This window comes from Dunckerocampus dactyliophorus, chromosome 6, assembly GCF_027744805.1.
Source record: "Dunckerocampus dactyliophorus isolate RoL2022-P2 chromosome 6, RoL_Ddac_1.1, whole genome shotgun sequence".
NCBI classification, from domain to species: domain Eukaryota; kingdom Metazoa; phylum Chordata; class Actinopteri; order Syngnathiformes; family Syngnathidae; genus Dunckerocampus; species Dunckerocampus dactyliophorus.
In genome coordinates this window covers 13,155,321-13,178,734 of record NC_072824.1, presented here as the reverse complement: position 1 = coordinate 13,178,734, position 23,414 = coordinate 13,155,321, and the positions used below count along the sequence as shown (strand labels likewise).

General features: G+C 39.9%; 3 protein-coding genes across 4 annotated transcripts in view; 2 read left to right on the top strand and 1 right to left on the bottom strand.

The window, feature by feature from the left end:
- stx8 (syntaxin 8) overlaps positions 1 to 3,562 on the bottom strand; it is a 57,812-nt gene extending 54,250 nt beyond the window's left edge. For both annotated transcript variants that reach the window (XM_054780516.1, XM_054780517.1), the window contains exons 1-4: positions 3,453 to 3,562; positions 2,929 to 3,028; positions 2,747 to 2,841; positions 2,406 to 2,516 (exon numbers count right to left, since the gene is read on the bottom strand). In XM_054780516.1, coding sequence (XP_054636491.1) covers positions 2,406 to 2,516; positions 2,747 to 2,841; positions 2,929 to 3,028; positions 3,453 to 3,469 — 323 coding nt within the window. In that variant the 5' untranslated portion in view covers positions 3,470 to 3,562. The remainder of the gene's footprint in view (positions 1 to 2,405; positions 2,517 to 2,746; positions 2,842 to 2,928; positions 3,029 to 3,452) is intronic.
- A 1,234-nt stretch (positions 3,563 to 4,796) lies between these two features.
- On the top strand, positions 4,797 to 13,095 carry LOC129183350 (TBC1 domain family member 24-like). The gene is made up of 11 exons (XM_054780473.1): positions 4,797 to 5,050; positions 5,218 to 5,381; positions 5,479 to 5,740; positions 6,942 to 7,055; positions 7,129 to 7,545; positions 7,624 to 7,863; positions 7,957 to 8,112; positions 10,317 to 10,380; positions 10,974 to 11,072; positions 11,149 to 11,413; positions 11,492 to 13,095. The coding sequence occupies exons 1-11, from the start codon at positions 4,845 to 4,847 to the stop codon at positions 11,674 to 11,676; spliced, it is 2,172 nt and encodes a 723-aa protein (XP_054636448.1). The 5' UTR covers positions 4,797 to 4,844; the 3' UTR covers positions 11,677 to 13,095.
- A 163-nt stretch (positions 13,096 to 13,258) lies between these two features.
- LOC129183044 (zinc finger protein ZFP2-like) lies at positions 13,259 to 23,248 on the top strand. Its single transcript, XM_054779844.1, has 5 exons — positions 13,259 to 13,407; positions 14,541 to 14,588; positions 17,490 to 17,845; positions 18,120 to 18,174; positions 21,486 to 23,248. The coding sequence occupies exons 2-5, from the start codon at positions 14,543 to 14,545 to the stop codon at positions 22,619 to 22,621; spliced, it is 1,593 nt and encodes a 530-aa protein (XP_054635819.1). The 5' UTR covers positions 13,259 to 13,407; positions 14,541 to 14,542; the 3' UTR covers positions 22,622 to 23,248.
- The last annotated feature ends 166 nt before the right edge of the window (positions 23,249 to 23,414 follow it).

Below are 23,414 nucleotides of genomic sequence, written 5' to 3'. Positions count from 1 at the left end.
CCCGACAGTGATAAGTGAATTTTCGCAAAGTAGGATTCCTTCTTTATAAATGGAATATTTTAGAGGCATAGAAAACCTGTTTACGATCTTCTAATTACGGTTTTTAACATTAGAGCCATCTAGACATAAAATAACACCCATATAGTCACCTTTAATTTTGTATTGCCCAATATAGTATATATAATCAGAGAAAATAAGCCATTTAAGATATAAATAAAACTTGTGCTCGTGTTTCACAGTAAATGTATTCCAGTGCTAGTAGGAGAGAAGAATGGGTGGCGGATAGAAAGTGTTTATTGTGATTATTATTATGTTATTACTGTGTCTGTTTTCAGATAATTAAAACCTACAATAAAAACCTATTGTTCCGGCCATCAAGTCTGGTGCTTCTCTCATTGAACAAGTGCCTACACCTAATGCATACTCCATACTGCACACATAATTTGAATCGCCTCATTAATGGCAAATAAATGTATTTTAGGTCATGCATAAATGTGCATTTTTTGTTACTAATAATAGGCCGTATTCAACCACAAAACAGCATGATTTATTAGTTAACATGTTTGAAAAACCGTGATAGAGCAAAGCCGCAAAATTCAAACCGCAACATGGCTGTATGTATTTAAAGACAAATCCTTGTGTTATTATTCAGCTTCTTGTCATTGCATTATGCCTTTAGCTCTATTTTTAATTTTTTTTGTTTAACTTTATTTCTATAATGTGCTATGGTCCAATAAGAAGATGCCACGGGCCGCAAATGACCTCTGGGCTGCACTTTGGACACCCCTGCTTTTATACCACTTTGTAACATCAACTCTTCAGCAACCGCAAGTCAACTATTTAGCTTGTTAGCTTCCTTCGTCACAAGCAAACAATGGTCATTAATGAGAGAAGGGAAGTTTTTGATTGCAGCTGGAAATAACCGATGTGTTACAACAGTCACTTTTATTGTAAATGCTTATCCAAAATTGGAGAAGGCATTCGCAGAGGTAGGCTGTACCCCCTCTGAACAAGTCGTATACAAACAGGAAATCATGTTCTACAAACCGACCAATCATTGCCTTTACGGTCTGCGAGGTTAGATTTTTTTGGAGGTGCATGCCACGCTACACAGGAGACTTTAAAGGAGGAAGAACCGGTGTAGCATACTCTGGTTTCTCGACACAGGAACATAACCAGGTTTCAGAGACTGAACTGAAAACTGAAACGAGCAAAATGCAACAAAACACCTGGAGAGGAGCGAGGCGTACACGCAAAGGGTCAAAATGTACATGTTGGCAGGTCTGCAGCTGCTTTTGCTTTGGAATAGTTCCGCACTGTGTACAGTTTAAACTCTAACTGTAAACTTCAGCTTTACAGATGCCATGTCTTCTGTGCAATCAGTATGCATCATGTTTAAAGGGATAGTTGGGATATTTTTACATGAAGTTGTATGACATCCCCATCAGCATTGTAGTCCAATAACAGAGACTTACCCACCACTTGGTCTCCTAAGTCCAGTTCTGGTCAGATTTCCGTGATGAAGAATGTAGTTCCACTTAGTTGCTGGGGACAATTAAGTAAATACTTTGGCTTCTCAAAACAATATGCATTCAAAAGGTTAATACATTTGCATCACAAAAATGCATTCTTAAAAACAAATCAGACCTCACAAAACGCTTAGTGTTATATATTTGTCTCCTGCCGTATTCCTGCGAACTGTTGCCTGTGCGTTCATGTGCATGTGATGAAAACGCTCGCATCTACTTCTGCGACGGAGCGCCGTGGCCATCTTGTTTACATACAGTATGTGTTCCACAGCGGAAGAAGATGCAAGTGTCTTTGTCACATACACATGAATGCACAGGCGACTGTGTGCAGGGATACGGCGGGAGACAGATATAACGCCAAGCGTTTTGTGAGGTTTGAGTTTTTGAGAAGGCATTTTTGTGATGCAAATGTTTTAATCCTTTGAATGCATATTGTTTTAAGAAGCCAAACTCTTTACTTAATTGTCCCCAGCAACTACGCGGAACTACATTCTTCATCACAGAAATCTGACCAGAACTGGACTTAGGAAACCAAGTCGGGGGTAAATCGCTCTTATTGAACTACAATGCTGATGGGGATGTAATTCAACTTCATGTCAAAAAATCCCAACTATCCCTTTAAGACTACTATCTCCTTTGACATATGGTGGTATCAGTCATAGTAGAAAGTATTTACAGCCACCTTGAAGGGAAACAAGTGTATTCAACTGGACAAACACATCCAGTGAGCAGCTGGGATATGGTGTCTCTTTGAGCCGAAGTCACTATTTGACTAAGTAAACCAACCAATTTTTGTCCTTGTGTGACCTAAACACAACATTAACTACCGCTGTGACGCTTAACACTCATTTCAATAATGTCCCTTGCTGTTGATACCTGGAAGGTCCTTGCTCTGTGCTGTCCCCTTTAAAAGTGCCATTGAGCTGTTTCTCCCTGGTCAGCAGGTCGTCAATGAGATTATGTCGTCTGTCAGCTTCTGACGGCATTCTGATGAGGTCACATTAAGGTAGAAACACTTTCATATCGTGACAATGCAGACACTTCCACGTAGTTACAGGATTTGCTCAAGAGCAGGCCGGCAGCCTTGCTGTTTCTGACTGTTTCAAAATACTCTAATGCCCTCTATTGGCAAATTCATAGCAGTACAAGCCCCAGCTTTAACTTCAGCTTCAGTATTATGGCTTCTATTTAGAGATGAACCATACGAAAAAGAATACATCCGCCGTGATGATGAAGCCCTCAACAAACTCTCTTTGAGCTGGGCAATATTCTGTTTGAGCTTCTGCAATGACGCCCGGAGTGTCATGTTCATCTGAAAAAGACAAACCCACAAGGAGAGCAGCGTGACAATGGCAAATGAAATAATGTACTACTGTATTTAATACCTTCAGCACATTACCTTGGCAGGGTTCCCTCCTGTTCTTTGCTGTCTGTTCCGTTCGTGGATGTTTTCGGCAATTTCTTGTGCCAGCCGACAAGTGGCATCGTAATTTTGTAACCTAAAGTGCAAGGGTTGGAATAGGTAAAGGTCTGTGCTGGACCATAAAAACCTCAGCTCGAAGTAAGCTCTCTGTTTGGTTCAAGTTTAGTTATATATTAATGTAAACAACAGATATATGAGCCAAGTTGCTTCAAATGGTCATTTAATTATCATGCAAAATGTCGGCGTTGCCCTTTTCCTCCTACTTTGTTGTACTCAGTTACTTGGTATATTTATTTTCGTTCGTCTGATGCCATCTAGTTTTATATAGTGCACAAAAATGCCTTTTCTGTCTTCGTGGTTAATACAATACTGTTAGACAGGCTTTTCTACAGGGGAAGCTAGTAGTATGCTAACAAGAAAAAGAAGACTGTCAGAAAATGAAGTTTTACACTCATCTTCTTTGGAATGAGTATAAATACAACATTCAGTTCGTTATTTACCATGTATCCTGCGACATTCTGGGGAAAAAAAAATATTTTAAGAGAAAATCCACTCAGTTGGATTACCCGGTAGTACAACGTTTCCTGTTTAGGTGTGACGTCACTACGGGACTGCCTGAGGGACAATAGAGAAACGCGTTAACTTTTTTCAGTTGCCGTATAATGCACTGATTTGTCAATTATCCAGTGTTTAAGCTATTAAGATTTGGGCGTTTCCATGTGTGATGTCTTAAAGAAAACAAACAGGGCATTGTAATATTACATTCTATGTTTGTCTAAGGGCACTTCAATGAAAGAAAATTATATTCATCCGTAATCATAATTGTTGGGGTGTTTAAGTAAAGTAATTTAGCTAATAAATCAATGCCAATTCCAAAAGGTCAAGTCAGATTTTGAAACATAGATTTAAATATTCCTTTGTAGGTTTGGCTGCTTACTCAGTAAGATGTTGACGATAATGTTCAAAATTGTCCATAATTCCTTGGCTCTAAATTTCTAGATATTTACTGGATACATTTCACCCTTTTGCAACCCTAGCTAGTTATACATTGTAAACTTGACATAACATTTTCTTAAAAATACAGTCAAACAAGATGCAATATAAACTATTGTAGGCTATAACAAGGAAACCAACTAACCGGTAAATGTGATCAGAATAAAGGAAGCACGTTAAAAAACATAATAATAAAAAACTCATGTGGTTACCCAATTTGTTTTTCAGCCTCAGTGTGTAGCCCACATGTGAGACAACTACTCCTGAAGGATAAATGTTTCATGACTAAACAATGCTTGTGTTTGGATCAAAACAGACACATGTTGTACTTAATAATAACTTTTACAAAATTTCCCAGAATAGTCCTATTTGGCATTTCGATCCTGTAAAAGTTCAGAGAAAAAGCAGTAACCTAGCATTGCGAACGACCTTATTTTGGCCAGCCATTATTTACATACAGGTTCATCAGCCATAAAAACTTAAAATTTTCAATACACTCACAATGTTATTATGGATAATGGTATGTAATTCTTATAAAATTATATACTGCATATTCAACAACAACTCTGGATCAAATCATGTTTTGTAAGTGTATTCTAAAAAGTAATTTGTATTACTCCATTATTAAAACATCCATATTTTTCAGATCATTAAATGCCTGAGGATGCTGTCTCCAGTGCTTATTACCTTCATCTGAGAAGGAGACACTTGATGTTGCCAGATTTAAAGCAGAAAGAGAAGTGCAACCTTTTACATCAAGGCATGAAGTCACCACAAACAAGGCCTTACCCCTATGCTCCCCATTGGCTTATAAAAGATCCCAAAGCTCAGAATGTGCAGCAGGTAACAAGGCATATCTCACCCTTCTCCTTGAATTTCTCTAAAGCAAAGGACTTCACATGATTCATGTGGCAAGATCACCAGAGTTCTCCAACTGTGGAAGTATTAATTCAATTTCTCTGCACGGATCCACCGATCAAGACCTGAGTACCATGACTGGAGGCAGAAGCAGGCAAAGGTCTCACTCCTATTACAGCCCAGAGGACTGGAAGAATTATTGTGTGCAGACACAGACTGACAACATCTTCCTGAGACCTCGTTCCAGGTACCTGTTATGTTTTCATTGCAATAATTAGAGTCATTGATTGTGTAGTGGTTCACATAATTGGCTTTTGTAAAGATGGTGTGGGATAAATTCCGACAACTGCCATTACCCTGGACACAATAATTTGTGGATAGATACATTAACTAATGCAAGCTTGTGCTTCCTAGGTCTTTTTACAGTTATGAAACATCGGAGCATGTCAACTATTTGGGAAGCGGCGCCCTATCCAGTCCGCTACAGCAGAAGGCGATCATTTTGCAACATCCTGTGAGCAAAAATGAAAAGTCCAAGTCTAAACCCAACAAGCACTCACTCTCAAGAGATCTTCATGGTAAGAGCATGCTGTTCTCTAATACTGCATTTTTTCCCAACCACAATACTTCTTTTTGACACCCTGAATTAAAATGAACACTGTATCTTTTGTTCAGGCAGCAAAGGCAGTCTTAAGTCCGTGTCCATGATGACTATCTCAGAGTTAGACAACTGGGAGATCTGTTCCAGCTCTGGGATGAAATATGGTCAGTTTGTGGACTGGGAGAAAATTGACCCAGAAGCTGCGGCACGGTACCAGCAGATATTGGAGAGCGAACACCACCAGCTGAAAGCCATGGGCCGAGAAGGATTCTGGGCTATGCCTCATACATTGAGAGCAAAGGCTTACTATCACATCATCCATGGTATTCATTCCAGGTTAGCACTCAGCAGTTGGTTGCTCAAAGATGCAGTTGCAGACCTGGAATGCCAAGAATGGCACACGGTGGTCTAGTCGTTAGCATGTTGGCCACACTGTCAGGAGATCTGGGAGATCTAGGTTCGAATCTCCGCTGGGCATCTCTGTGTGGAGTTTGCATGTTCTTCCCGTGCGTGTGTGGGTTTTCTCTGGTTTCTTCCAAAATTCCAAAAACATGCATGTAAGGTTAATTGGCGGCTCTAAATTGTCCATAGGTATGATTGTGAGTGTGAATGACTGTTTGTTTATATGTGCTCTGTGATTGACAAGTCCAGGGCACCGTCCATTGACCCCGTCTCTCGCTTGAAGTCAGCTGGGATAGGCTCCAGCATACCCCTGTGACCCTAGTGTGGATAAGCAGAATAGAAAATGAATGGATGGGATGCCAAGAATGATAACGCTGCTCATGGCAATCCCTAAATAATGCAACTATGCCACCTTGGGAGATGACCAGAGGCACCCCTCTCTACACGTAGATCACAACCACAGCAGAATAAGAGACTACACAAAAAAAATATTTATTGAACAATTTGTATTTGTATTAGGTCAAGTAGAACAGTCCAGTGGAACCTCGGTTAGAGTCATTAATGCATTCCAGAAGGTCCAACTCAAAACAAAGCATAACCTAACCCAACTGGGGTTTTTAATGTGTGAGCTACCAGAAAACTTGAGGCAGGGCCCAGCAGCTTCAAAAAAATAAATAAATCTTTTTCAAACCTGCAAAGCTTACTTCAGTTCAGACAAAGACAAAATTAATTGATTTTTAGTTCCAAAGGCTGGGTAAGACGCTCAGGAAAGGAAGAAGGTGATTGGCTGACACATGAGAACATGGCGGACAAGACCACATTGAACCAAATAAAAAAATGATCATAAAGGGAGACAGCTAAAGCAAAGGAGGATCATGTACAGTCCACAGATTGTTAATACACAAACAGAGGTGCTGTTTGCCACCAGGCAAGGCAGGTAGCTGCTTGGGGCTCCAGCCCAGTTGGGGGTCCCTGAGGGCTGAGATTATTACCATAATTCTGATGAATGCTGGTTCAAGGGGCCCCTGTGAATTTTTGCCTTGTGGCCCAACAGACTCTAGAACCGGCTCTGTACACAGAAATTGTCTGTCCTAATTTGGAACCATGACACATTGGACTTTGTCTTGCACTGTAGGTGTGTCACACCTGAAAGAGATGTCTACTATGAACTGAGCAAGAAGCTCTTTGGAGAACAAAAACTCAGCACCCACCCAGTTCCAGAGTACATGGAGGCTGGAGAAATACCAAGGTATATACAGATATATTTCGTTACAGCTTACCAGGTGAAATATTGAGATGTGATCGGTTTCTTCTTTTTCCAGGTACTGTCTCAACAAAGCGGGTCTGAATTCTGTTAAAAAGATTCTTCTCTGTCTTGGGAGATACTTCCCAGATATGAACTTCTGCCCCATCCTTCCTGCTTTGGTCTCACTCATCTTACACTTCAGCCAAGATGAAGCTGAATGCTTCTACAGTGTTTCCAGACTGATTTGCTATGATGACCCTAACAAGCGCTACATTGATCAGACCTTCCTCACGTACCGAGCCTCGTGCATGACCTTCGGAGACCTTGCTAACAGATGTTGCCGGGGCATCCGTAAGCTGATTGCCAGCTCTCACCAGAACCTTTTTGAGTTTTACTCTGACTGGATCATGTGGATCTTTGCTGATCTTCCATTCACATATGCTATTAGAGTACTGGATGTCTACCTATTGGAGGGCTACAAGGTCCTTTACAGGTTTGGTGTGGTTTTGTTTGCATTTAAACCACCCAAAACCTGAGATAAACAAGTTAACTTTACATGTATCCTTTGCAGGGTGGCATTGACTTTGCTCAGCCTCTACAAAGTGTCGGTGTCATCTCGAGTTGCAGATGTGGAGGATTTCCGAACCGATATGAAAAGGTTTGTGCAGAACGTAAATCGTCACTGCACGGCTGAGAATCTACTGGAACGAGCCTTCATGGTTCCGATTGCAACAAGGAGAGAGCTCAATCTTCTGTTCAAAGCCAATAAGGTCTCTCTCATGCAAAAAGGGGTCAGCATCCACCAGAAAAGGTGAGGAAAACTAAAAATTGCATAATTATTATGAAATCATTAAATCATTCAACGTCTTCATCTCACCACTGGTATTTTGCTATGATTCCAAAGGCAGTCAGTGGACACAGTGGACTTCAACAACCTAAACTCAAGTGTTGTAACAGGGACTGAGATGAGAGTGGTCTGGGCCTGGATACCGGAGCGCTTTGCTCTTTTCAGTCCCATTAAGCTGTTTTGTAAAACAGATCATGGAGGAAGTCTTGCATCGTAAGTGACCACTTTCCTCCAGCGTAACTGCGATTCTTATGGGCTGTTCATGTTATAACATTAATGGCAAAACACAGCAAAGTGTACATTGTGTCCAGCGGAATTGCATCACTTACTGCAGTCTTGATTCACATATTATCACAAACAAAAGATACCACATATGCAGAAATGAATGCCTCTATTCATTAAGTTCCTAGTTTACTATAGTTACAGCACACGTGAGCTAGAAAGTAAGTAAGTCATTCTCTACAGCTTCCCCGTAGTCCTCCCATGTCCGAGTTTTTGCATTCACAAACCGATTGGCCTGCCGGTACCTGTCAGCTGCCTCCAGAGTCCCACTGGCCAAAAAGGCCCGATAGGATTCCTTCTTCAGCTTGACAGCATCCCTCACCTCGAACTCTGGCCAAGTAACAAATACAGGCGCTCATGAAGTGATAGCAGGGATTTCCAAACACACGTTAGCATGATACAGCAGAAACAATTCATGAGCTTGTGGCAGTGGAAACAGGCATCAGCTTGAGCAGCATTTTTCTACTTGGTCCTAGTGCTTGACCGGTCTCCTTTTTATATGGCATAACATTGTTTTTTTTAACTTCAGGGAACCAAACCTGCATTTTAAAAATGTGCTGAGGACTTGTACACCCTGTTTCCCCTGCAAATTACGCCTGTGATGCATATACAGTAGGGATGTAACCATTTGTTTTAATAACGATTCCATTCTCATCATGCTTTGTGGTTGCCGATACTATTCAAGGACTGTATCGGTTCATTTAGAATGATACGATCTGAAACGATTCAGTCACTTTAAATTAATTCAGTAGCTTTTTATACAAAAACTCAACCAGTGTGACTGTGAATTAAATACCTGGATACTGCATAGTGCAGGTGAACTTTCCTAGATTGCCGTTGTTTTTTGTAAGGGAATCAGGTATAAATGAATTATTGATATGAACAAACAAGTAAATAGTAGGTTTACTGCTACTTTTGCTGTAGTTTTTCAACATTAAAATAATACAAATACAACATTAATATCAAAAAGTGCAAAGTGCAACCAACATATCTTCAATTTGAATAAACAGTATGTTTACCTGCAACTTGCTACTCCAAAAGGTGCCTGGATGGTCAGTGTGGCAACTATCTAGCACTACCATTTTATTCGCTTCTGGGTTCGGGGGATCCAGAAAACTAAAAGACCAGCACCAAAATAAACCAAATAAACAGAAAATTGTTTGAAATCCCATGGCGCCTTAGTAGGTGGTTGGAGAGATTTGCCATGGTATTTTACTTGACCTTTACATATCCTGTAAACAGCGAGCAACTTATTAAGAACATCTCCCTCTTTGCAAAAGCCAAAGTGTTTCCACACACTGGACCACAATGGTGGCTTAATTATTTCTCGCTTGCCGGCTTGTCCTCTGCCATGCGCCATGCTACGTTTTGTTCGCTGGCACGTGGCGGTGACATCACCGACAGGCAGACTGAATCGAGTAATATTTAACGTCTTTATCATTAAAACTGCTAAAAAAACACACACATCCATATAAAGCCTGCCGTGCTTAAATCCAATGCTTTATTTCCTTGTGTCGATACAATGAATTACCTTTTAAACGATGTTACATCGATATATGTCATCCGGAATGGCAACTTGCCGAACACAGATCAACGTAGTTGGATCATAGGTATATGAATCGATACATCGATGTAGTAAATGAATCATTACACCTCTAATATACAATATTTTCATTTTCTTTACTGTATTATCTTGTTGGACTATCCTATGTATTACTGTACATCCTCCAAAACTACCCGGAAATATTCTATAACTTGAAAGCAAGGCTGACTCACATTTCATGCTTCATACAATATGTGGATTGACCCATTTTGATGTCACTGTCATGCAAGTAGAATCAAGACAGTGTATGATATGTCGCTTGGTGCTCGACCTCTTTGGTAGTAGAAAATAGACCCTAAATTTGCACAAATCTGTGGACAAATATGTTACACATCACCTAAGTTGTTATGCTTGTGTCCAAAGGTTCACTTGTGTAATACTGTGACAGTCAAGTGTAGTTCACAGACAATGATTTGTGAAAGCGTTTAGTCCTTTAATGATAATCTTTATAGATATGTTTTAATAATCTTTATCGATTCCTTTTGTATGAACCGTTTATTTATGTATTTGTTTATTCTTTGCTTTCCTATAGATTCTATTCTCATGTGGAGGGACACGAACCTGCAGTGTTGATCATCAAAACTGTGGATGAAGAGGTAACCTTGCTTATATACAGTAAATACAGTGGAAATGTACGAAAATCAAGGGAATTTTTTCCATAAGAAATAATATAAATCCAATTAATTTGTTCCAGACACTCGAAAATAGTAACATAAAAATACATTTGAGAGGGAATAATTATAGTTTTACATGCAAAAAACAATGTGAAGTAATCATAAATGACCACGGGATGGAACCCATTGTTAACGCAGACTTCCCGTACATCCTGGCGAGAGCGAATTCAATAGCGTTTCTGTCTTTATCAAATTGCTAGTACTCGCAGCTTTCTTTGGCCCCATGGCGGGTTATTTAGCAGTTGCATTCAATAAAAATGCACGAACAGTGAGTCAGCAACACGTAGGTTGCATTGTTTGGGCACTCGATTTCGCGGCACGATACAGTACATGGCAAACTGACTATTTTGTTTGTTTGTGCCATATTGTGCAAAACCGAGACAGTATATGAAAACAGAGGCAAAAAGTTGCCAAAAATGTTTGATGAAAATCAAATTGAACGAAAACAAAGGTAATTCTCCTTTTGTTTAAACTCTAATGTGATCATTTGCTGTCATGGATTTTTTGTGTCTCAGGTTTTCGGTGCCTTCATTTCAACAGATATGACAGAGAGGCACAAATATGAATTGAATAAACTCACATATTTTGGAACCTGTGAATGTTTTGTTTTCACGGTGAGTTATACTCTCAATGCCTTGTATTACAATTGCATGGAATGTCGTCCAATAAGAAATATGATTGCTCTTTCAGCTCCGTCCCAGCATGGAGCGCTACCAACGAGCCATGGTCAACATCATGACAAGGAGAGTGTCCCCTCAGCAGGCTCAGGACATCCCTCCGACTGCTTCCAGCATGACTCTGACTTGTCCAGCTGGTACGCCCCAGAACCCTAGCTTCTTGACCATTCCTTTCACCGCCCCCTCTGAGGAACTGATGACTGCTAAAGAGCCAAAGAGATCCAAGGAACAAGAAGCCTCCAAGTTTATAGCAGGCAGTAGCAAGCGTCTAATTGTTGGTAAGTAAACCACATACGGTAAAAGAAAGTGAGTGTTAATTATGAGCCAAGTGTCAACATCATTCTGTCTTTTTTTAGGTGGGAATGGAGGCCATGCTCTCTGCCTTCATGATGACCTGGAGGGAGGATTCACAGAATCCTGTGACACATTCAAGAGTACGCCACTTTGCAAAAAACATTTTAAGATTCAGTCCCTGGAAGTATGGGGAATCCAGAACTCTATTTCTTTTTCTCACTGTTTTTCTTCCAAGAAAAATGTCTAAACATTTTGCCATTGATGTCTACGTTGGCTTTATGTTTTACTTGTTTTTATATATAAAAAAATACACATATTTGTGTGTTCTTTCCTATTCCTGCTATTGAGCATAATTTTACTAGATTGGTCAATGCACACGTGTCTTTTTACAGTGTTATATCACATGCCCTGCAGGACTTTACAAACCCACATAACAGGCTGGGGTGTCAGTTTCTGTATATGGACAAACAGTAGAATGTGCCATTTTGAATGGAGCTTTGTGTGCTGCCATATGACCTTAAACTTTACCGTCAGTGAAAATTAAAGCTCTTGTCTATTTTTATTAGCAACATGGTGGAGAATGAAAGTGTCAGATTGTTTCAGCAATGTAATAAGCAGTTGTTGTTGTAGAGGAGCTGTGTGTATTCCCAGTTGTTAATTGAAAAGGTTTTTTTGTATGATAATGTACTGAATAAGATTTTAACACCGGGATAATACTACGCATTTTTGCATTTCATGAGCTGATCAAACGTGTAAAACTTTGTAGCTTTACAAAGTCAAAACATCCTGATGGTTATGTTCTTCAGTCAGCATCAGTAAGGTTCTGCCTGTGTCTTCACGGACAAACCCATCAGATCTTACATTTTAAAGGGACTGTAGCCTACCCAGCAGATTCCTCCAACTGCCTATAGATGCCAACATTCGAATGTATGAATAGCATTATAATCTGTCTGTTCCTGCGATGACTACGTAACACACACACGCCCACTAGTAATCTTTGTTGTCAGCTAATAATTGTGATGTGGCTAAGTTTAGCTACTAACGTTAGCTATCACTGAATGTATAGCCTATCATAATCACACAACGACTCCAAATTGTCACTTGACCCTTCTCTGAGACTGCTTTTGTGTATGTGCCCGTGCTACAGACATGTAGATGTATATCAGACGGTGGTGAGAGTCCATCGCCGGTTAGTTTATCCATGCCAAACAAAAATTTACAACAATTTTTATGCAGTTACGTTTGTATTTGTGGAAAATATATAATTTATTTGTACAATCACTTTTTTTTAAACCACTACTGGTAACAAATCCTAGCTGCCGATGGTGTTTTTATATTTTTTGGTGCCAAGAATGTAATTTAGATTTAGTTGCACAGGTGAATTGAATTTAGTCTGGTACTTTAGTTTTGACATTAAAATCAGTATTACTGCATCCAATGTCAGCGCTTTGCACAAAGTCCTGTGCTGCCATGTTCAAAGACAGAAAGCACTGTTTGGCTTTCCTATCAGCAGATCATGAGTGTCATATTTTAAAACCAGGGGTCAGACAGATTTTAGCGCAGATTTTGAGATTTTGACTTTTGAAGGCTACGTCTTAAACTTTTGATCACCTTCTGAACAGCTTGGCTTAGTTCAAATGCAGTTTTCAATAAAATTCTGACTCTATTTTGTGTCGCTGCTGTTTATTCTTTTTGTATTTCGATGTTCTACATTCAATCCACTGACGCAAAATTGGAAGGTTTGTAACTTTCGGTCTTGTGATTTTGTGTCGTTGTGTACTGGGGGCAAGGTTCACGCAAACCACTTTTCCATTCTCCGAGCTGAGGTGGAGCACTTTAACGCGCCATGCCGGAGCTTCACCTTCAACAGTAGTATCATCGCTCCAGCTAAGAAACGGTCGTCTACGCCCTTAAATGACCATTCACATTAAATTAAAACGTGATGTGACAAGCTCTGGATTATTATATAAATACTGAGGTAGGTTTTTTGTGACGATCTCGACGGTACTGTGTACCTTGAACGATGTAGTATTAGCTTAGGTTAGCTTGCTAGCCGTTTGTTTCGTTTGAATGCAGGGTTAATGCTAACAACGTTCCTCTTTGGATTTTTTGGGTATTTTTGCACAAATTGGCAAACCCTACTTGTATTGTAGTCATTGCTAACATACGAGGAAACACTCCTAAGCAAGTCAAACTCCAAATACGTGTTGTTCTAACGGTACTTTGTTGAAATGACGTGCTGTTAGCATGCATAGAGCGTATGCTGTGATTCAGGGCCATTCAATGAGCATTCCGCGACGCTAATTTTCACTTCATTTAATGCTAATGTGAGTAACATGACTTGCGTCATTCAACTATTTTTGTTTGTCGTCATAACAGTTGTATTTACTAATGCAAATATTGAGGTTCTGTGTGTAGCCACTTGACGATCATTTTACCGAAAAACTCATTAAATTGGCTCATCTGAGGGCCTCAACCTTCAAAGAGATGCACGGTATATTCATTATATGGGGAGTATCACTGCATATCGTTCATATATATTGGAACTACGCACACCCACACGAAATAAATATGGCTAACACAATGGAACTGTGCAGAAACCTTTTTATACATTGTTGGAGAGAGGCCTGTTTACTTTGGGGGCATTGTTTTCTGGAGCAAGATTTGGCAACCATAATTTTTCCCCAATTGTATTCACAATTAGAGGTAAAAATTACCAATCCGTTCATTTTTTATAATGTCATTTGGGTCAAGGGTGCGCTGGAGCCTATCCCAGCTGACTTAGGGTGGGGGGGGTGCACCCTGGACTGGTCACCAGTCAATACTGTAAACTCATGTTCACGCCTATGGACAATTTAGAGTGTCCAGTTAACTTAACATCCATGTTTTTGGGATTGGGAGGAATCCAGAGAAAACGCTTATACACATGGGGAGAAGTAAAGTATTTTATATTAAATACATATTATAATATAAATATAAAATGAACAGAGTTTCTGAATAGGACAATATGGAGCCTGTGTACCACCAGTGGGACTTGTACCACAGTTTAAGAGTATATGCCTGAAATTATCCGTATAGAGCCCTTTAACTAAATGTAAGCTTATTTCCCAGCCATGGACACAGACAGTTCATCTGTGACAGATCACTCTTCGGATGAAAGTAAGTATTGACACCTTTTTGTATTTTAACACCCTTAATCACCTGTCCAGAATTGTCTCATGGCCGTGACATCTGTGTCCCCTCCCATCACTCTGACAACTCTCCTTGCCTGCATCCCTGCATGTGTGGTCTGGTTTGTTTGGTGTAGTCTATACAACTCTATGCATTTATTGATATCTTGTTGCTGTGTGAGATGAACAATGTACCTTAAACTATGATGCTAGTCTATAGGGGTCTCACAAGATCTCGTGTCACAAGACCTTGCGAGATTAAAACGTGATCAGATTTGTTGCTCAGGAACTACGTCTGGGACGATAATAAATATAGAGCTGCAACAATTAATCGATTAATCTGTGGTTAATTGATTACCCAATTAATTGACAGCTATTTTGGTACTCGATTAATTGTTTTTTTTATTTAAATATGTAAATATCCTCTGATTTCAGCCTCTAAAATGTGAATAAATGTAAAATTTGCTTAGTCGTCCATGTAAGCAGACCTATTATCTTTGTTTTAGCCAAAACCAGATATTCGCTCATCAGCTTTGACTTTGGAAAACAGTGTCTTTTCTGATATGTTGCATACCCAACCACCAACTGTAGGTGTTTTGGCATCATATTAACTTGGTCCATCTATGGCAGGGGTCGGGAACCTTTTTGGCAAAGAGAGCCATGAAAGCCACATATTTGAAAATGTATTTCCGTGAGAGCCATGTCATATTTTCTAACACCGAATACAACCAAATGTGTGTATATTTAAGGAAGACTAACAATTTCAGAATATAATAAGTCTCTGAATGTATTCTTTGTAATAATGTTGTTATATTGAAGCTAACCAATAATAAATCAATTACTTTCTACCATTAACGCGACTTCTGGTGCTGCACGGTTTTGCGCTCTACTCTTTCTTTTCCTTTTTCGTCCAACGGGTGGTCTCTGCGCAATTAGCTAGCTGACTATTTGATTAAAGGAGGGACGACCCCAATAGTAATCAAGTTTTGCTGTCTGACACGGAAAACATGGGAAGGACAGCTGGCATTGCGCTAGAAAATCAAATGGATGGATTAAAATGCATTAGAATGCATATTGTGCATGTTATTTTTAACACTGTGATTTCTGTTTACTTTAAAATGTCAGGAAAACAAATTAAAATAAACACATTTTATGGTGTTAACAAATGTCTGAGAGCCAGATGCAGTCATCAAAAGAGCCACATCTGGCTCCCGAGCCATAGGTTCCCTACCCCTGATCTATGGCCTAACCGATTACTCCATTAATTAAAACAAAAAGCTTCAGATTAATCAACTAAGAAAATGATCATGATTTTATTTTTGTGTACATTTGTTGTCCGAAGTTACTTGACAAATGTTTTGATTTTTTATTATTTAACATTATTTTAACAGAATATTCAAGCGACAACCTGGTGTTTGTGCACTTACTTGCTACGCCAGTTCAAATCTTCTATATCTTAATAAAGAGGCGGAAATCAAAAATGTGTTTTTTTAAAAAAAATCAGATTAATCGATTAATTAAAAAAATAATCAACCGATTTAATCGGTTATTAAAATAATCATTAGTTGCAGCCCTAAATAAATAAATAAAATAATTAATCACGCAGTAAATGAAAATGAAGTTGATAATTTGGCTGGCCTCAGTACATTGCCATGTGCATGCGTGTCTGTTTTCCTCCTCTCCCGCCTCCAAACTGGCAGGTAGAGCGTTCACTTTGTGCATTGGTTTCAGCACTTTGGCACGTTTGTTCCATAGAACAACAGCATGAAGGGAGTAAGCCCTTTTGTCAGTCATACAGTCTCTTTGTCTTGGTGGGTGAAGGCGGGGCCACTAGCATACACACATTCACACGGAAACGTTTTCAGGTCAAAATGGCAAAGTAGTTTATTGTTTCAGCCTTTCATTCCCACGGAAAATGCGTTCTGGGTGGCCTGAAACAGTATTTTTTGAAAACAGCTTCCAGAGTGGGAAACTCTGAAAACGCCAGCCTGTCGATTTTGTGTAGACAGCCGACACTGCTGTTTTCCGAAAACGATGACATCACCGACCCAACGCCATCACGTGACCAGAAGTGAGCTTTGACAACAAACCAACATAATATCTGAATATTTTGACTGACACACATGACTCACCCCAATCGACATTCTCCTAATCCGGCACAGCGTAGACATGGATTTTCTTTAAAAAAAATTAAAAATCGTACGAGCGTTCCTGTGTGGACAGGCTAACAGAGTGCAGAAGAGTGTAGCCTTGTGAGGAGCAATGCAAGGTAAAATAGTAAAAATCAAGTTAGTAGATTGCAATTAATTTTTGTGCTTAAAACTAATGTTAAGATCTCGTCGGCTCAGCCACGTGCGTGTCGTCTTGTCTCGTGAACCGAGTGTCTCACGACACCCCGACTATCTACAGTGCTTGAACTTATCACAGTGAACCGATGGGAAAGTTTTTTTTGTTTTTTTTCCCCTTCCATAGTTGCATGTGACTTACCAATTTTTTTTCAATATACTGTATAATGTCTTACCGGGAGTTTAAGAAGAGTTGTTTTTATTTAACATACAAGTAGATCTTGGTAAAAGAATAACATATCCTGTTCATATATATATCCTGTTCATGTCCTGAACAATAAAAGAACATACCTAGATGAACTCAGATGCTTGGTGGAAATGGGACATAATAAAAGCTTGAATCATCACCAGTTTGTCTGGTCTAGAAGCATTTGTCCCATAGTTACTAATATTGACCATGGGCTGGCATCTTGCTTTGTTCAACCAATGAGTGCAACAGAGATGAAAATGCCTTCTTTGTGCCCCTGAACAGGATACTCTGAATGAACATGGATGTGTTGTACTTTGAATTCAATTACTTATTTTTTGATGTGCTTGCTCTTCAGGTACGGCATACTTTGATATACAGTATGTATTAGACCATGATTCAAATGATGACACGTCCGCCAGTGAGCCAGAGAACGGCCAACAGCCTAGCGAAAAGCTACCTTCCATTGTCCACCGCTGCACCATTTGTGACGAGACATTTGACAAGCCTTGGAAGCTAGAGAGTCACAAATGTGTACACACAAAAGAGTCAACAACTCATCACAATGTGGAAAAGACAGAAGAAGAGAAGCCATTTCAACCCCAGGATTCCCACAACAAGACAAACACGTACACTTGTCCTGACTGCAACAAAGTGTTCCAAAGGCCTTCCAGCCTAGAGAGGCATAGATGTTTCCCTGCCAAGAAACAAAAGGTGTGAATCTTCAGTTTTCCTACTGCACAGAAAGTTTGTTGAATTGATGTCTGGCTTGTGGTACAGTTGCCACAATTGCTTACGCATTATGATATTGACTATTTTGCTTATATTTTTCTTATACAGTTGTCATTATCAATTGAAGAATGAATGTAAACTTTAACAAAGAGTTTATACTTTGTCAACACAATCTACATAATTAGCCTTTCGCATGTTTGTAGTTCAGTACGTCATAAAAATGTATTTAATTAATAAGTTTGTGGTATTTTGAAAGGCAAATGGTGAGGACCCAGAGCCTTCACCTGCAACGCATCGCCCATTAGACAAAAGTAAGTACTGCTTTTTGTACTTTGTAGATTTAAACAAATCAGTTTTGTATATTTGGTTACTCTTAAGATTTTGCAAGAGCATAATCTCTGAATCTGAATACCGGAACAACTCAGGATTAATTTATAACAGTGTTTCCCACAGGACTGAAATCTATTTGTGGTGTGTGTTTGTAACGGCGAGATTAGGGGAGTACAATAATTATTGGTCCGATATGAGGAATTATGACATTATACTGGTAAATTCATTTCAACATTAAAAAATAGCTTTGATAACAGTTAAAAAAAAAAAAATCCCAAGAGGCGTGATTGCCCCTACTGTAGGTAAGGCTCAGCAAATCAAGTGCTCCTTTTGTGTGACGGCCTGTCGTAACTTCCCCTGAGCTCACTTGTAAACAAACATGGTGTCGATTGTGTGGGACTTTTTCACTGTTTCAGAGGAAGACCATCTACAGGTGCAGTTTGTCAAATCTAACTTCCTTTGAGTCATTCTGACCTTCAGGTGTGCACCAACTACAGTTAAATCTAAATTTTAAAAATAGCAATAAATAAGTTATCAGTTATTTGTATCGGACTTGAGAAGGAGGCGGTTATCGGTATCAGCTTGAAAAAATCTATATATTGTGCATCCCTAGCTACATTCATAGACAGACAGTCCCGTTCCGTTATGTGTAAGGCCTCGGTCATAACCCACCGTGCGTGATTTTAGTGCGTACGTTTTTTGCGGAGGCCACAGCCGCCACGCTTTTCTGAAAAACGTGCGTTGTGCGTTCATTGGCAGCAGAGGACATACACATCACACGTGTGTGTATCCTCGACGCAGCCAAAGTTTCTCCCACACTAAAAGTGCTACGTTGTGTCTGCGTGCTGCCAAATCTGGATCACCAAATTTTGCCCACTTTATTACAAGTAGACAGCACGCACTTGCAAGTACGGCGAGTTGGGAGCGGCACTTTGAGTGAAGGTGAACAGGTAGACCTGGCACTATTTGTGGTGGTTTGGGAAACACTGTTAACTTATGTGCGGAGGGACCAAGTCTTTCATTCAACTTTTTCCCTTCTGAGTTAATAACAGCCCCGTGACAATGCCTGTGTAAATGATGAATGCTGGGACAGTGGTATTTAATTAAACACTCAACATAAATTTTCTTGTTGGTTTGTTGAAAGTACCGTATTTGGTCCGAATATAAAGCCACCTTGACACTTTCCCCAATTTTTTCCTCACAGTGGTACGCAATTTTGCATGGCAATGAGTAAATTTGTCATAAACAGGTGTGAAGTAAGTGTAAACTGTGCGGTGCTGCGTGCCAATGCGCATGAAAATTTTGAATTGTTGAAATGTTCAAAATTTCTGGCACGCATAGTCTTCATGCCAATTGCGAGAACTAGTGTTGAACGCAACGCAACCTATTGGCAAACAATGCAGGGGGTACATATCCAAGCATGTCACATTGTCATGAATGGGTTCACTTTTCCACCACCTCTTGGAACCAGGCAGGGGGAATTCTCAAGTAATTTCTGTAGCCTCCTGAATCTTCCATGTGAAGTTCTGTTAATAACTGATCATAATGCCCAAAGTGATGTCCTCTAGTCAGCCATTCCCTCACCTACACTGTCCGTGCTTTCCTTTTTCTAGTTAGGGTTATGCTCCTTCCATACATTCTCAGTGACAATTACACCTTGACACATTCGTGCACATTTATGCACGAGTACATATACATGCACACATGCACACCTACAGAGATAACTGTATACATACTGTATACACACTCATAGTACATATGTACTATAACTCACTGACTTATCCAGGGTGTTATTATGTTGTTGGTTTGATAACTGTGATGGTGATGTCGACAATATGATTATAGTTATTACAGTTGTGTGCATTACAGTTATTGCCATTCTGTTCACTATCATGGTTAATATTTTCATTACTACTACTACCATTAGTATGTACGACTGTTTCAATTCAGTATTATCACTGTGGCTGTTGATATAATTTGTCCTCTCCATTTTGGTCTTTATGGCCGTCACAGGCATTTTCTGATGTAGTCCTGTTTGTTTTTGTTTTGTTATTGTTGTTGCTGCTGCTGTTCTTGTCTCTCTCTGTATTGTCACCCTCCATTTTATTTTCTCTTCTTTTCTATTCCGTCCTGCTCCGGACCGGCCGCTCCAAATTTGCATAACAACAAAAATCAATTAAAGTCCAATTAAATCTATATAACAGGGGACGAGGTTTTTTTTAAATTTTTTTTTATTTTTTGGTTTGGTTTAAGAGGGGTTGTGTTATATTTGGGCCAATACGGTGATTTTTGCTGTATTAACACTTTTTTATGTCACTCTTGCACAATTGATTTTGGGATGTTAGTTCTCGGTGTAAAGGTTTGCCCAGTTGCGGCAATATCACATCTTTACTGGGTTCTATATACACTACGTCCCCAACTTACGAACACAATTGGTTCCAGATGACCGTTCTTATGTCGTATTGTTCTTAAGTCGGGGAAAAGGTAATATTACCAATGATATAGGTACTACATGTACATGTATACATATACAGTATATGTGTATGTATGGAAATATGAGTTTGGATGCAGTAGTAATATTAAACAAGGATAATTAATGAAAAAAACAATAATAAAAATGATATAATAATACGTAATGATAAATGTTATTTACCTTTTGAAAAGGAGTTGCCGAGCATACGTCGTTGTGGTAGAGTTGGAGGAGGAGTTATTGAAAAAAAGGACAAATCGTCGTGGTCGTTAGACTCTTCTAAAAGAGGTAGTGTTCTGTGGGTGGTGTAGAATTAAGCAGGCCTATTAAATCTTCATAAACTTTAATCACACGCTCTGTCCAGGTTGTACAATTTAGCTTTCCATTTAGCTTTATCTCCCCAGCGTCTCTTCCTCTCTTGGTCCCATTAGCAGTGTCACAGTGCCCTCTACTGGTCAAGCATGTAGAGTAGCAGTATAAATACTGATTGAGTGACTACAAGGCAAAATAAAATAAAATAAAATAGACCAGTCGGCTTGTGTTCGTATCCGCGAACGTTCACTAGTCGGGTGTTCGTAAGTTGGGGACCTAGTGTATTTAAAAAAAAAATAAAATAAAATAAACAAGGATGCTTATTGCAGGACCGTTAGTTACGGCTCTGATGTGCATAGTTTCATATGGAAATTATTAAACTGTTGCATAATCAATGGACTTGAAATCACGACGGGTTAAACCTTAAAGGGAAAGTCTCTCACAGGATAAACATTGTTGAACATAAATGTGTCACTTTTAATTGTTTTATTCTTTTATATGCTTCCTTAGGTGCCTCAGACATTGATGTCCATTATGTTTTGGAATCAAGTGATGCCTCGACCGCCGGTGAGCCGAAGAACGGCAAAGAGCCTAAAAAGAAGCCTCCTAAGAAGATCCACAGTTGCACCATTTGTGACAAGAAGTTTGACAAGCCATCAAGGCTAGCAAGGCACATGCCTGTACATACAAAGCTGGCAAGGACAATTTGCTATCCTTGTCTGCATTGCGACAAGACTTTTAAAGAAGAAGAAAAGCTATTGCGCCACCAGGCTTCCCACAACAGGACGAACGTGCACCCATGCCCTGACTGTGGCAAAGTGTTCAACAGGCCTTGCAGACTAGAGAGGCACAAACGCACCCATGCCAGGGAACCAAAGGTGCCCCACCAGTGTTCCTACTGCACGAAGACATTCAAGAAACTTTACCAGCTTGTCCGACATGTGCGAATGCACACCGGCGAGAGGCCTTTTAACTGCTCCTTATGTGGGAAGTCATTCACCGAGTTGGGCCACTGCAAAGCTCATGAAAAGACGCACCTAGAACAGCCAGAGAAGCCTCACCTCTGCCCCGAATGCGGCAAGTCCTTCTTCAAGGCGTCAGAACTTGATCGGCACAAGCGCTCCCACACAGGAGAGAAACCTTTCCAATGCACCGAATGCGACCGAAGCTTCTCCCGCTCGGAGAGCCTAAAGAGACACATCAGGAGCCACACAGGGGAGCGACCATACATATGCGACTTTTGCAGCAAGGCATTTTATTCCCGTCATGATTTGAACATTCACATGCTAATCCACACCGGAGAGAAGCCCCATATTTGCACCGTGTGTGGCAAAGGGTTCACACAGCGGGGCAACATGATAGAGCACAAGAAAAGTGTCCACTTCAGGTCAGAGAAATACGATTGCACTGAATGCAGTGCAAGCTTCAATCGGTACAAGTCGCTGATCTTGCACCAGCGGGTACACACGGGAGAGAAGCCATATCATTGCTTGCCCTGCGATCGTAGCTTTTCATGGAGCCACTGCCTTAGGCGACACCGCAAGACTCTCGCTCACAAGCAGGTGATGAACGATGCATCCAAAGACCTACAAGGGCCTGTTGATGTTGAAGGGCTTGTTGAGGATCACTGCAGTTTTAGCATTTAACTAACTGTAAGGACAAAACTGTTTGCAAACACCTCTTAATCATGTAGTTCATCAGTGGCTAGACTAGATCCCTTTTTCCCCTTTTTAATCTTAATTTATCATTAACTGGACATTCTACGTATGCTTCCACCTTTGTAGGAACAGTGAGGGGAAGGACATTTGGGAAGATATTTCTTAAATTGCCCAACAAAAGGTAATGCACTGTAATTAGTTGACACGTACTTTTTGGGTGAATTCAAAATACCGTATGTACAGTTCCAGTCAGTGGTTTACATGCCATCATCATGGGCTTGAATGTTCATTTTTGGCCCTACATGATTTATTTGAACAGTCCTTTTTCCAGGATGAGATGGAAATTCATCAAGTTGAACAATTTTTTTGTTTTTAAAAGAATTGGATGCACAATTTAAAAATGTATCTAAGATTTTCTTTCAGTTAGAACTATACGTACAGACTCATACACTGCTCAAAAAATGAAGGGAAGACTAAAGCAACACATCGCAGCTCTTGAATGAGCTGTTTCTTTTGAAAATCTTTAGTCATTACATAAGGAATCGATTGAGGAAAAAAATGACAATTGTCAATAAAATAAAAAATCATGGATGTCTGGATTCAGAATCATATTCTAAATAAAAGTGGTAAAATTCAAAACGAGGCTCTGTTGTGTGTGTTTGTGTGTGACCTCCACGTGCCCTTATGCTTTCATTGATGAGATGACAGATATTCTCCTGAAGAATCACCTCCCAGGCCCGGGTCATGGCGTCAGTCAACTCCTGGACAATTGGTGGTGCAA